General features: G+C 40.8%; 1 protein-coding gene across 2 annotated transcripts; it reads left to right on the top strand.

Annotated features, from left to right (window-relative positions):
- Window positions 1-395: 395 nt before the first annotated feature.
- Window positions 396-12,851, top strand: sgcg (sarcoglycan, gamma). 2 transcript variants are annotated; one of them, XM_078246543.1, is made up of 8 exons: window positions 396-766; window positions 4,954-5,151; window positions 5,907-6,011; window positions 7,317-7,404; window positions 8,270-8,389; window positions 9,702-9,774; window positions 10,126-10,249; window positions 11,329-12,851. In XM_078246543.1, the coding sequence occupies exons 2-8, from the start codon at window positions 4,957-4,959 to the stop codon at window positions 11,494-11,496; spliced, it is 873 nt and encodes a 290-aa protein (XP_078102669.1). In that variant the 5' UTR covers window positions 396-766; window positions 4,954-4,956; the 3' UTR covers window positions 11,497-12,851. The 2 variants fall into 2 exon arrangements, with proteins under 2 accessions (XP_078102669.1, XP_078102667.1); XM_078246541.1 differs by having other exon boundaries at window positions 397-766; window positions 4,950-5,151.
- The last annotated feature ends 441 nt before the right edge of the window (window positions 12,852-13,292 follow it).

Genomic DNA, 13,292 nt, shown 5'->3' with positions numbered 1-13,292 from the left:
ATTGCGCCGTCATCACGTGCTGTAGTAGGGGGGCCCGCCTTGATAATCCTGCTTAGGGGCCCGGTGTTGGCTCGTTACGCCACTGTATTGAAGGATGACCTTGAGTTAATTGTTACCTAAAATACATATAGAAAGTTCAGAGAATGAGCTCTATTTTATGATTGAAATAATTCAAAACCAGAACTCAAAACAAAAAAATTTCAACAACTGCAACCTTCACCCCCTTTCTGTTGATTGATTCACTGTTTGCTGCTTGTCTCCTCCACCTCTCTGACTTACTAACTGCCCTTTTTCAAGGTCCGCCCATCCTGTCACCCAGCAGAGCTGTCTGAAAGATTTCATGTTGAGAGCAATGACTGAAGTCTCAAATTAGACTGGACTGCACCGAGCCTTGGCGTGTGTGTGTGTGTGTGTGTGTGTGTGTGTGTGTGTGTGTGTATGTGTGTGTGTGTGTGTGTGTCCACTGATAGTTAATTCTCCTGCTCCTCTCTGTTTGTGTGTCTCTCTCTCATACACGCTGATGATGTTCAAATGTCTGCAGGAAGGTTAAAATGGCAGAGTGAGTATGCAGGGGGAGTGGGAGCGCCGTCTCGTGGTGATTAGCCAGGGCATTTCCAGAGCTGGATTTATGGCACGCAGCTGTTGAGTGGCTGACAAACGTGTCAGGGGCTCAAGCACTGCTGCTTCACAAGCTGCTCGTACTACCAGCTCGAGCTCTGCTTACTGTTGCGTAGGAAAGAGGACTGCTGTGCCTGAACACACAACGGTGAGTACTCTGCCTTTTCTTTTACAAATACTCAAATGTGGCATTATCTTTCTTTAATAACTTCCTCTTAAGGTAATGTTTTAATTATGGCAACCTTTGACCTAATGCACAATTTCTTCAAATGTTTAAATGTTTTTTTCTATGTGTGTCTTGCGTTGTGCTGTGATAGTCCTTAACAGAAGTAGTTTGCGATTTGGAAAAAGTGTTTTAGGTTGCCAGCTGTCTGTAGTTTTACCATACATGGCCATCAGTATTAGAATACAAAAATACCTTTAGTGAAAGAGCACTTCACCAATGTGTTATGAGCAATACTCCAGTGTCTTATTTTCCATTAGTTATACCTAGGATATTGTGTGTGTGTGTGTGTGTGTGTCCTGTGCTGCTTTTTTAAATTTAGTTCACAATGCTGTGTCCTATTTTTAGAAGTTAAGGCATCACAGCAGAGTGGAGACATGACGCCGGCTACGCACTAAAACCAGACAGAAACTTCAGCCCTGTGCTCAGCTTTTGATCACTCCACACGCGGAGCTCCTCCTTGAATATTCCTCTGCGAAAACCCTCCAGCTAAACAATTTGAGCTTGAAACTTTTGGCATTCAGTCAGGTCAAGCCTCAGCTCAGAAGGAAACCTGGATTCTCAATTACAGCTGGACCCTGTGGATTTTAGGCAAGCCTTTAGCCTGTCCGGCCCGGCCCTTACTCTCATCCAGAGGTCAGAGAGGTACAGAGCCAGGCAAGGAGCACCACTTGTTTAAGGTTAATTGAGAGCAAAGTGCTCCTCCTCTTTGGAAGCAGTGGAGGTATACAGTGCTTTTGACACTTGAATATAGTTGTCTCACTTGTGGTATAAGATCCATATTTGTTTTAAAGTTTTAGACAGCGAATCTAATAAAAAAAAAAAGCAGTTTTTGATCACCAGGAAGCTTAACAAAAGCCATGGACCTGATAAATCTATTTTCTCTTGAAGGTCAGACTGTATTTCCGATCATAAAGTCCCATAAATTGAGCATTCCTGGCACTTGAGCAGCGAGACTGTTCAGGGAGTGTTTATTTGGGTTGCTATGGAAGGAGCAGTCTGTGGCTGAAGGGATGATGGTAACACTGAAACTGGAGCTGGAAGACGCCTTTAAAGCTGCTTCCTCTTCCCACTGCTGCTGAAGTACAGAGGCCTTCTTAATGCCTTCATTTTAAAGTAATTGGGTAACTGGATTAGATCAAATTCATTAACATCATAATGAACAAATGCATTCCACCCTCACTGCTCATTGACCCAAAGTGCAAAGTTGGCTAATCAACATATTACCACGCAAATGATCCCTGGTTGTTAATAGGTATAGTGTGGGGATATTGAAATCGGTCAATTTAACAGACACTGATTAATCTTGGTCCTCTTTTGAGCCTCAATGGAGAACTCCTTGGGAAAGAAAACAAAAAAATAAAACCCAACTGAATCCATGCTCATGAAACTAGCCGGGCAATGCCATGTTGTAGAATACACCCTCACTAAAAGTTTCTGTACTCTCTGCTGCATTGCTGAGATTGAATTTGTCATCATGACTCATTCTCACAAGTACAAATAATAAATATAAATGAGGTGAGATGCAAGAAGAAAAAAGTTAGCATTACACATAACTTACTACTTAACCTTCAACCTCCTCTAACATGTGGAAATGTCACAGTCATTTGTTCCTCCGTTTGGTTGTGAAATAAAAGCTATTCATCACAGCTGGGCTTGCAGGCCATGTGACAGTCCGTGTGGAGAGGCGGGTTTGATCATAGAAATCCTCTCAGCCTTTTATGCCAACACATCTCCTCCCTGTGTTTACTGCAAATGGCAAGAAACTAGCTGTGGCGACTATGGGCCTTTATTATCGTCTCTCTGAAACATCGCCTGGACCTCAGTGTGCTCCGACCCCAGCAGCGAGCATGTTTGCTTTTATTCATCATCCATGCTGTGAGGGTGGCATATTTACTTCATTATTTACAGAAACACGTGTTATTTGAGGTTATTTTATACAGCATGTGACTGTATGCAGTCGGTCATCCCTTTTCTGCGTGTTTCATACGGGAGTCCCAGCGTGATGATGTCCCCGGCTGAACATCTGTTAATGTCAAAGAAAAATTACTTTTTGGTTTGGATAGTGGCTCCTTTAACATGATGGAAAACGCCTTTACTGTGGCAGTTAGATGCAACATCTGTCCTGTATGTAAATCAGTCTGGCTACTGGAGTTGCTGTCAGGTTCAGAAAACACTGCTGAGACAAACTAGATACATCTTTGTTCAGATAACTTTTCCTAAAAAGTTCAGATGCGGTGGCTCTAAAATGAAGATTTGGAGCAGTTTAGAACGCTGCAGTCTCTCTTTGTTTCTGCCTGTTCTGGGTTTCTGTTTTATTGACTCATAATAATCTGCAACCGACAGCATTTTCTTCAGGCCTTATTCTTGGTGAAAGCAGCTTTCTCTGTGTCTGGTTATTAATGCAGATTATTCAATAGAGTGACACCGCTCCTCTCTCTGCAGCCCTGTGAGGCTGTGCTGTCCTTGGCTCCGCTGTGCTCAAACACACACTTCCCGCGTTGTTGTGAAATCTTTCCCTAAGGTTCCCTGTTGTCATATTGTCAGATGGTCCAAATGTGCTGACTGGGGGGTTCGCTTGCAGGTTCTGCAGTCCTGCAGTTGGAGCTCTGCTTGCCCTCACATTAACTGAATACAGAAAACCAGGGGCGTCGGACTGGGGGGAAAAAGGGGACTGAGTAACCAGGGCCCTCATGTGAGGAGGGCCCAAAAAGATGCTAGAATGTGGCAGGGTTGGTTCAGTGGGTAGAGCAGGTGCACATAACGCCTTGACGCAGAGGTGCATGGTTCAAATCTGACCTCGGGTGATTTCCTGCCTTTCTTCCCCCCTTTCTCACCTTGCTGTCCTGTCAGTTAAAGGCGGAAAAGCTCGAAAAAATAATCTTTTAAAAAAAAAGATGCTAGAATGAATAGCTGTGGATGCGGGGAGGGGCCCATAGAAAATGCCAGGGCCCAGAATTTTGTGCTACGCCCCTGCAGAAAACTACTGTTGGTGTTATAGCTTCTAATACTTGCTGCGGTTTGAAATATGCTGAAATTCATCTCCCTCACTGATAGTCTGCTGCTGTGTAGCCAGTAAGTACCACGTCTGCTCTATAAGAAGTGGCATTTCCCTTTGCCTTTTGACTTTTTGAAAAGCTGCTGGAAATTCCATCAAGTTTTCCATTGGCGCAGTGAGCCAGATATCCACTGGGTCTGTGCACGAGCTCTGGGCTCATGAATGATATACTGTGCACTGTGTGAACAAGGTATTGTATAGAATGACAAGTAGGCAGCGTCTTTGTATAAAACTAAATGTAAAGGCTTAAACTGAACATAGTGAATTCAGATTTTACAAGATGTGTGAAAGATGGCAATATTGTATTGTGTTCAGATATTGTATCTTATTGATGTCTGAATTCATTCTCCAAACCTTAAAATCAGAATCCATCATAATAATGTAGATGGCTACAAATGTATAAAATGGTGTTATGGAAACAAACATCAGTAGGCTAAATGGTCTCCCCTCGAACTGGCAACTAGTTTGTGCAGGACAAAAAGTATGAATATGTTACTAGTCATCATGACTGCAGACTTAACAATCCTACTTAATTGCTTAATCAATATTTCTATATTTACAAAAAGTGGAAGAGGTTGTTTTTTAGTAACCAAATTTCAAATCATTGTTGCAGTTCCCCTGAGCTCTACAGAGATTTTAATTTCAGCTAATATTTTTGGGCTCAGCGCCAAACGGCAGACACACAGTTAGCGACTACCTGGCAAACATGGTGCAGCATTTAGCAGCTTATGAGCCAGATATTTCCCTCAGGAGTTAGTGGAGACCAAAAACAGAGCTGAATATTGGAAATGTGAAATCCAAATGAATGCTAATGTTCTGTAACGGCTGGATGTGTAAATAAGCAACTGTTTGCACATACAGTGTTACATAACATATTAATAGTTACTGTCCATGGCCTGTTTTATCTGACCCCCGACAAACTATACTGACTCTGTGGCATATCATGTCCAATCTGGCTGAACAGCACGAAAGAGCAATACGCCTGGGAGTGTTTGTTTTTTAATATCTGTCTCTGTTGCCTCTGTACCTGCCTACGTGTGATGTGCCCAGCCAGCAGATGGTGCGGGAGCAATATGTCACCACCACCCAGGGCAGCAGCTCGCCCAGGCCGGTGCCCGACCACGTCTACAAGATCGGCATCTATGGCTGGAGGAAGCGATGCCTCTACCTGTTTGTCCTGCTGCTCATCATCATCCTGGTGGTCAACTTCGCCCTCACCATCTGGATCCTCAGGGTGATGTGGTTCAACACGGTAAGCATAACTACCCTTGGCAGTTTGTATTTTCAGCTGGGATAGTTTTTTCTCCTTTCTTTCTCCCATGCTTCTCTTTATATCTTCAGTGTTATGGCAGTGATCAGTGTCACTTCCTAATATTATTTTTAAGTTTTGATTGTGTATTCATCACATTAACCCAATGACTCTTGACGATTAGCAGTAGGAGCAGTAATATTATCTATCACTAACTGATACTTGACTGTCTAAACGGGATAGTTTGGGGTTTCTTATTTCATGGAGACTTGTCAGCTTTCTTTCAACTCCAGATGGCAACAGTGGATTTATGCAGAAGCCGAAGCTGAGTTGCAGCATGCACGCACGCACGCACGCACGCACGCACACACGCACACACACACACACACACACACACACACACACACACACACACACACACACACACACACACACACACACACACACACACACACACACACACACACACACACACACACACACGTCGTAAAGTACCTAAACAACTATATCAACCGGCTGGTTTTGTTCTACAGGGAGCATTGCTACTTGTGTTAAACACTTGGAAAGCTATGAAGTGGTTGGATGATATCAAAATCTAAATTCCTAGCCTGCCATATTTTGGGTTCTTACCTTAAAGATAACGCTGTTCAGCTGATCTACAGTTAAATATTCTGCTTTGCTTTCACATTGTGCTTTCCCTGATAAACCTGCTTTGCTGCATCTTTACCCGAATACATGTGTCTTTGTTTCGTTTGTAGGAAGGGATGGGACTCCTACAAGTGAACTCAGATGGGGTCATGCTGGAGGAGGGCGAGTCAGAGTTTCTATTCCCTGTCTACGCTCAGGAGATCCACTCCAGAGAAGTAACATAATCAGGAACACACACTTTTCTTTCTCTTCCTCCCACATTCTTCTTTACTCTGCTATCCCTCTTTTCCTCCCTGTCTATCTTCTGTTTTCCTTCCTCTTCTATCTTCTTCCAAGCTCATCCTCATACTTCTGTTTGCTCAGTTGTGACTGACATTTTGGCCATTGTTGCACCTCATTGTTTACCAAACTTAAACTTGATTGTGAGTTGGATCCATGCAGAGTACATTCTGAGCAGTTTTTGTGCAGCTCTAGTCAGTGAATTGCATATTTCTGACTGTACTTTTTTTTTGGGAGATGTGTCAGAACAAACTGAATTTGTCAGTCCCACACAGTGCACGTGGTGGGTGCAGCGAGCTCCCCATTAACCTCGGGGAAATTTGCGGTGGAAAGTAGTTTATGGCCCGCCTTCTAAAGCAGCAGATGGGAACACTTTTCTGCAGTTGTTTACACGTTATGGCTTTTCTTGCTCATAGCAGCAATTTTTTTAGCATTCTTTCTTCTTTATGGGCCTCATTAAAAAGGTAATGTATTCCTCATTTATGGACGGACACTTTCTCTAATGTAATCTATGGATGTCTAATTGTGAGCCACCGCCTTGTCTTTCGGAGATCATGTATGTAAACAGGGCTTCCTTACAGCTGCACAGGAACAGTGGTGATTTATTGCTAAATCTGCTTCATTTAAACGTTTTAGAACAGCTTACTTTTTCTGAGTGTTTGTCATATCTCACTCAATCACTTGGGTTCATGTCTTCTGCTAATATTTGTGTAAGGCACTATTAACAAAGGGTGTATAAACTAACTAAAGGCTTTATTCTTGCTTAATAAATCACTTACTAATGCTTCATAGGCTGTTTATAAGCCATTAATAAGAACTCAACCTGGCAGCTTTAAAATGGTTTTATTGTTTTATTTATACATTTATTGACCATAATTTAAGCCATCATTATAAAAGTTTTATAAAGTGTTATAAGGTGGTACCAAACAATCTAGGAGTCTACAGCCACATTAGCAGCTCTGTGAGACTGTACTTGTTTACCATGTTCGCCATCTTAGTTGAGCTTGCTAGCATGCGATCATTTGCTAATTAGAACTAAAACAAGTACAGCTACCAAGTGCAGCTCAGGCTGAATGTCATTAGTTTTGCAGGCATTTGGTCATAAACCAATCTGATCTAAGTTCATACAAGTTGTGTAAATCTTAAAAATATTCTTTCACATAATAAAGCTGAATTCCTTTTTCTAATTTCTATGTTGCACATGTATATTGGCATGGTAAAAAGGCTTCTTTTTTCCCCAGGACTCATCACTTCTAGTGCAGTCATCGGAAGATGTTTCCCTTAATGCCCGTAATGAAAATGGTGATGTCACAGGGAGGATATCTGTGGGTAAGATCATGAAAGAGGACGCATGTACACACAGAGAGACACATTGAGCACTCATGCATAACAAAATATCCCATTGATGTATGAGGGCAATAGTAAAGTCATTCATGCACTTGTCCTGCAGCGATTTCTCATCCAACATTAACAGTGACAAGAAGCTGTCTTTCCTTTTATAATCTCTTCGATTTCCATTTAAAATCCATTAAATGCAACATTCCTCTCTCTACCATTGCTTCTGGGTCGTTCTATATTACACAGAGGGCCCCGAGGCCTGTGGAGGATCATATTTGTGCGTCTTTTATGGCTCACCAACGGCTGCATTGGGGTGTTTTGTCATAATTAAAAGGCCAACAAATGACCCAACTAATTGCCATGTTCCACAGTGCCGTTATGTGTCCTTGATCATTAAGCCGTAAAAAGCATAGCCTGCATTCTCTTGGCCCTCTGTGAATAAAAGTGAAATGCTTGTTAGAGAAGATTACATGCTGGTTCACAGTTGTAGGTGCTGAAGTGGGTTACATCTGACTGATCTACCTGCTTTAGATTTGCCTCTCACAGGGCTGTTAACATTGATGTAGTGAAGGGTAAATTAAAAATAACCTCAGATACGTTACCTGTCAGTTTGAGCAGTATTGTGCCTACACATTTTTAATCTACCTATTTCTTTTCAGAAGGTGGTTGTTTACTCACTTTTGTGCCACTGCCTGTGAGAAGGTTGAGCATGAATGTGGCTCATTATATTCTCTAAGCACTGCAGATTTGAAAAGTATAGCAGGAGGAGAAAGATTTGATTTTGATGATAGTTTTATTTCCATGTAATATTGCCAAACCCCTTCAGGTGTTCTTGATGTTGTTTTTGTTGTTGCAGGTCCAACAGAGGCTCAGGGATATGCTCGAAATCTGCTCATTAACTCCCACAATGACAACATGCTGTTCACTGCAGATGGCGACCAGGCAGTAATTGGACCAGACAAACTACGAGTCACAGGTATACCAACGGCTGCCACCTGCTGTTTCCTGGGAAATATTGCACACCTCTTGGCGAAAATGTTTTTCGGGGGAGGTAATATTGACAACAGATGTGAACTCAACAGGAGCAATTTGGTTTGATGGCAGATATCTATGCAACAACCAAGCACAAAGACAGATGCATTCATTTTCATAATCATTCATGTCATACAGTTGAGTGCATGGATATCTCTAAAGTGCACCTACATATAAATTAAATATCAGGAGCTCAGTTATCCACACCTGAGCATGCATTAATGCCATATAGGTGAGATCCATTACATTAAGATTCTAATCAAGTAATTTTGTAATTTTTCATCTACAGTTTTGAGCCAACAAAAGAAATATCACACCTAGGTACCGCACAATGTCATATTACACAACACAGCGTAGAAGGGTAAAGTATTACAGTCTGTGATCAGGCTGAGATCATCCCCCATGATCTTTTCTTCCCCTTACTGTCTCTTGGTGTCCTGTGTGTGTGTGTGTGTGTGTGTGTGTGTGTGTGTGTGTGTATTGGTTGTGTTGTTGTGGGTCACTAACCACAATCTGTGATTGCTGATTAATGTTGAAGGGAGTGTCTGCTGATAGCATCATTATGCCCGAGGTAATTTGGATCCACAGAGAGCAGCCCCCTTTTTCTTCCAGTAGCTCTACTGTGAGACTGTACTTAGGCACAGCGGCACTTTGAGCTAAATGCTAATCTCAGCATGCTAACATGCTCACAATGACAATGCTAACATGCTGATGCAAATCAAGTATAGGGTTTACGATGTTCACCATCTTAGGTTAGCATGTTAGCATGCTAACATTTGCTAATTAGCACAAAACACAAAGTATGGCTAGTCAATAGTTGTTGATATTTCACTAAAAGACAAACATTTGTCTTGCTGGTATCGTCCTCTGGGGACCATGAATGTCTATAAAACTTGATGTCAGTCTATGTAATAGTTGTTTAGTTATTTCAGTCCGGACCAAAGTGGTGGACCGACCATCAGTCCAACATCCCTGAAAAATGTAAATGTGCTCAATTGCTGCAGATTCTCATGGCTCATTAGATGCTCATTTTAAGTAGTTGCAAATAATGTTTAGCCCATAGTTCAGTCTATTTTGGCTGCTAGATGGCAGACAGGTGGTGATTTGGAAATCACAGATATCGTTTTTTCAGATCAGCACAGCTCTCAAGAGTTTTGTATTAAAAACGTGTGTACATCAGACCCTCAGCCTGCAGTAGATTCTGTAACGCACCTTGATTCAACCTCTGTTAAACTATGTGTCTCTTTCTCCATCAGGTCCTGAAGGAGCACTCTTCCAGCATTCAGTAGAGGTGCCCCTGCTGAAATCTGAACTTTTGAAAGACCTGAGGTGAGGATTTTGTCCTTTGTATGGGTCATATTACTGGATGATGCATGAAGACTACAAGTCATGAGGAAGTATAAGGAAGATATTCAGAAGCTTCGGTTGATTTGAGTCCTTGCAGTAAACAAATTGTGCATGACATTCACTGGAGAAATACAAAATCTTAAGGTTTAACGGCACACTTTAGCCTGAAATTTCAACATGTCATTACTGAGGTACATACTATGTAAAAAAAATATATGTAAGATGTGATTTTTCAAGATTTATATAAGTAGTGTTTAATAAAAAAAAATTTAAAACGCGGATAAACAATATGGATGGAAGCTGTACTTATAATACCAAGCTGTTTTGCACTAGGTTGGAGTCTCCTACTCGCTCTCTCACTATGGACGCACCAAAAGGAGTTCATCTCAAAGCGCTGGCGGGCAACATCGAAGCTGCTTCCAACATGGATGTTATTCTGCAGTCTAGTATAGGCCTGGTAAGAAAAACATTATTCACTTCCTAAAGTTTTCTACACACCAACTTCAAGTCTGTTTTTTTCTTTTGATTACCAAGGGAATACAGTATTCATGCTTCTATAATCTCTCAGTCAAACCTGGGTGAATTTCATTCAAGTGAACCTCACTCAAGTGCAGTTTAACAGTAGCTCTGCTTTTTCCATTTACTGGATGGATATTGTCCTTACATATCACCCTGAGAGAGCTCATTAGACCCATTCTACTTTAGTTCCACATTTCTACTTTAGTTTGCTGTAAAAAGGCAACATATATCCATAGTTTGGGCTTAGAAAGGCAAGGCACTGACAGTGAGAACTTTTTATAATCATACTGGACTATATTGTATCTTTGGCCTTCCAGCAGAGTAAATCTGTATTTGTGAACACGAGGAGCTTTCTTTTTAAAAGCCAAAAAAGAGCAAGACCCTGGTCTGTAAGCTGTAATGAGTTCATTGCCTTTTAAACTTACAAAACAGTTGTTTGGGCTCTGTAGGTCTGTTGTGGTGTAGTGGTTTGCAGTTTCCATGTTATTGTTTAGAGTGAGTTTTGATGATTGATTGTGGCTGAATCAGGGCTGGGAAATTGTTGTGGTGCAGCTAACTGGCTGACTAAAGCATTTGTATCACAGACAATGACATTTTTTTAATGCATTCTCAGTAAAGCGGCACATTTATATGACAATATAGTTGCAGGGTGTAACATACGCTCATCTCTTTTCTTGCTGTAGGGAAGAAAACTGGGTATTTATCTGCACTGAACTTGTCCTGGATAATAACAAATTATTTGAATGCTAACATTCTCTGTTTCCAATTTTTTTTGTGCCACAGGAATGTGGACTTTGTATCACATTCTCTTTATTATATATTCCTTATGAATCAGTGCTGTGGTTAGGCACTCACTGGCTAGCCTTCTATCTCCCAGCATACTGTTTCATTATGTGTATATTATATGCACCCGCCTTAAGTGGAAAGAATGAAGCAGAGTGATATTTCCTTGTTGATGCAGTGCAACTCTGTGGTCTCTCCTTGTATCGTCCTTGCTCTCCACTGTCTGCTGTGCAGCTGGTGCTGGATGCTGAGACGGTGCGCATGCCGAGTCTGCCGCTGAGCGAAGGAGGGGTTTCTGGAAATGCTCAGGGTCTCTTCGAGGTCTGCGTCTGTCCCAGCGGCAAGCTCTTCCTGTCCAAGGCTGGGGTCACCTCCACTTGCAGCGAGAATCAGGAGTGCTAGAAAGACTCTGACAAGGTAATCGATTTTCCATCTCTCAGTAGATGCATCTTCTGGGAGGCAACAAGCACAACTGTTTAAATCTGGTCTAAGTTTTATCTTTATGCCACAGTGGGTCTATGATCTCAGAGCTAAGATCCCACTGGCACATCGAGGCCTGTACAAATTAAAATGCCTGCTGGCGTACATGTTGGAGATGTCATGAAATGCATCCTTTTAGTTGCATTATGACCTTCTAACCATTCAGCTGAAACAAATTGGCACTCAGTTCCAAATGTATCTGCATCAGAGCTTTGTGGAGGATTTTTTTACATGGACAGTATAGTATCATGGCTGGGCAATGAGGAGCTGGTAACAGCTTACATTCTATGCAATATTATCTTGTGGTGCAATAATTAAATTGACACCTATCAAGGGCTTAGAATAATCTTAAAATAAATCTCTCATATGAGGACAGAATGTCATTAAAATATTTATTTTGGTTTAAGTATGCCCTTCTGGCTCTAAGCCCTTGGTATGTAGTTTTAAAAAAAAAAAAAATGTTTTAGCATATTATTATTTTTATTAGCAAATATTTTGTCATTGTCATAGTCACTTCAGAGATTCACAGATGGATTTTATATCCTTTTCTTTGTTAACTTAAATTCAAAAAGCACTTGAACACTAGACAGACTTTTTTTCTTGTTTTGTTCCAACTCCTTTTATAGGGTTGAGATTAAAATACCATGTGCTTATGGTACCATAAAGTGTTACTTGTGTGGTATCACGTGTGTAATTGTGTTTTCATTTAGTTTAGTATAATATTACGTATGTTTGGCCTGTGTTTTTAAGCCCTGCATAAGCATTCAATTATACATTAGCTACAAGACAGACAGTTTTTCTTGTAAAACTGGTCTGTGTTTAAGTTATCTCAATTACAGCTAAGGGTCTATGACTAACAGCGCATTTTTTGACCACGGCAACATGGAAGCAAAAACAAAACATTTCTAATAAAGGTACTGTCATTGTGGGTAGTTTATGATTCTTAGTGTGAACGTTTTGCCTTTTGGGCCAAATATGCCTTGATTTTATGATTTTTACACAATATGCGTGACAGGTAATAAACAACATTTGCGTCTGTTGTAAGATTAAGATTCTCAGTTCACTACGTCAAAAAGGGCAATATTTTGTAATCATGGTTACATTGAGTTAAGCATCAATTTTTCAGAAATACTGTTTTTAGCATAAGTAATATCTCATGGCGTTATCAGTATTGATAAGTAGATTGCAATTTCTCACATGTTCTGGCATATTTTGATAAAGTGTGTAATGTGTATTTATTATTTTTTTGTATGTTGAATAAACTTTGTGCTATTCTTCTATAAGACTGGTCTCATGTTTTCTAATCCAATTTTATGAAGATAAAGGCACCAAGGAACTGGCAGTCTATTAATGGGTTTATATAATTTTGTAACTCTTTTAAAACTGTTGTGTTCTGCGGTGCACTAAAGCTATTATGTGGAGATGGATACAGTTTTAATCATTCCCTAACTATGTTTATTGGCTCTCTGATGCACTCTAGTGGAAAAGCTCTACCGTACCACCAGGATGCACAAAACAGTCAGTCTAACAATCAGCACAAACCCCACACACTTACACCAGCAAGCCAAGAGAGCAAACTTTCTTATCATATTCAGTAGGTCCCAATGTGTATTTGTTACAGCACAGATTTGTGGCTTTAGTTTAAAAATTTGATCTGGCTCAGAATTCAAAATTTTTCAAATCCAACGTTTGCTCAAGATTGTTCAGACAAATGTCAT

Source organism: Sander vitreus, chromosome 3, assembly GCF_031162955.1.
Source record: "Sander vitreus isolate 19-12246 chromosome 3, sanVit1, whole genome shotgun sequence".
NCBI classification, from domain to species: domain Eukaryota; kingdom Metazoa; phylum Chordata; class Actinopteri; order Perciformes; family Percidae; genus Sander; species Sander vitreus.
This window is presented reverse-complemented; position numbering and strand designations above follow the sequence as displayed.

Bases quoted from the DNA above. Each gene is read 5' to 3' on its own strand.
- sgcg (XM_078246543.1), top strand. From the start codon at position 4,957: ATGGTGCGGGAGCAATATGTCACCACCACCCAGGGCAGCAGCTCGCCC. The intron at 9,775-10,125 runs GTGAGGATTTTG...GTTTTGCACTAG, and splicing joins GAACTTTTGAAAGACCTGAG to GTTGGAGTCTCCTACTCGCT. The intron at 10,250-11,328 runs GTAAGAAAAACA...TCTGCTGTGCAG, and splicing joins TGCAGTCTAGTATAGGCCTG to CTGGTGCTGGATGCTGAGAC.